The 1112-nt window shown below is 74.3% G+C and overlaps 1 protein-coding gene across 1 annotated transcript in view; it reads left to right on the forward strand.

Moving 5' to 3' along the window:
- Positions 1-372: 372 nt before the first annotated feature.
- Positions 373-1112, forward strand: part of CARNS1 (carnosine synthase 1) — a 4397-nt gene continuing 3657 nt past the window's right edge. Inside the window, exons 1-2 of the mRNA XM_026051239.1 lie at positions 373-556; positions 699-875. Of these exons, the coding sequence (XP_025907024.1) occupies positions 373-556; positions 699-875 (361 nt within the window). The remainder of the gene's footprint in view (positions 557-698; positions 876-1112) is intronic.

The following is a 1112-nucleotide window of genomic DNA, read 5'->3' on the forward strand; positions in this document are numbered from 1 at the left end:
GGCGCGCCCCGACGTGGCCCCCTACGCGCAGGTGGGCACCGGGGCGCAGGCGGTTGGAACGACGCGCAGGTGTCGGGGTGACATGGGCATGGGTGTTGGGGTGATGGGCCATGGGCATTGGGGTGACGCGGTGCTGTGCACAGCCGGCGGTGCAGGTGTCGGCATGGCAAGCTGTGGGCACTGGGTGCTGTGTGCAGCCGGCGGTGCGGGTGTTGGGGTGGCAAGCTGTGGGCACTGGGTGCCGTGCACAGCCGGCGGTGCGGGTGTTGGGGTGGCAGGCTGTGGGCACTGGGTGCCGTGCACAGCCGGCGGGGCGGGTGTTGGGGTGACGCGGCTGTGGGCACCGGGGTGACGCGGTGCCGTGCGCAGGTGATGGTGCGGCCGGCGGGGTGGCGCTGGCGCGGCTCTGGCGCCCGCAGCGTCCACGCCAAGGCGGACGCGGCCGCGGTGGAGGAGGCCGTGCGGGCCCAGCTCCAGAGGCTGCAGGGGGAGGACAGCGTCCTGCTGGAGGCCCTGGTGCCCACGGCCAACCTGCCGGTGCCCGCCAGCCCCRCGGGTAAGCGCCGCGTGCCACCTCCATCCTGGCCTCCCATGGCTGGGCGGGCATGGAGGGGTGTCCACGTTGAGGGCGGCTTCTTGGGACCCCGCCGGAGCACCCAGCGCCCCGCCTGCCCTTGCCCTGGCGCCTCTCGCCGCAGGCAGCAGCGCGGAGAGGCCGCCCGTGGCGCTGCGCATCTGCACCCTGCTCTGCAGGTCCTGGGGCGACCGCCCCCAGCTCTGCCAGGTACACCCCCCCAGCGCCCACCTGCAGGCTCCGCCCCCGCGCGGGCAGCCAATCAGAGTGGCGCTGCTGCCTGCGGGCTCCGCCCCTGGGGGTGGGGCTCGGGGCGGGCGGCCAATTGAGGGGGGGGAGGCTCCTGCGTGTGTGTGGCTGCTTAAGGGGCATGGCAATGTGTGGCCCCGCCCCCAGGTGTGTGGGGCGTGGCCATGAGAAGCCCCGCCCCCAGGTGTGTGGGGGGGTGTGGCCATGAGCACCCTTGATCCCATGCAGCCTGGGGGTGTGGCCATGAGCTGCTCCGCCCCAGGTGTGGGGGGGCGTGGCCATGAGCAGC

This window comes from Nothoprocta perdicaria, unplaced genomic scaffold (genome assembly GCF_003342845.1).
Source record: "Nothoprocta perdicaria isolate Ctin4 unplaced genomic scaffold, notPer1 scaffold_734, whole genome shotgun sequence".
NCBI classification, from domain to species: domain Eukaryota; kingdom Metazoa; phylum Chordata; class Aves; order Tinamiformes; family Tinamidae; genus Nothoprocta; species Nothoprocta perdicaria.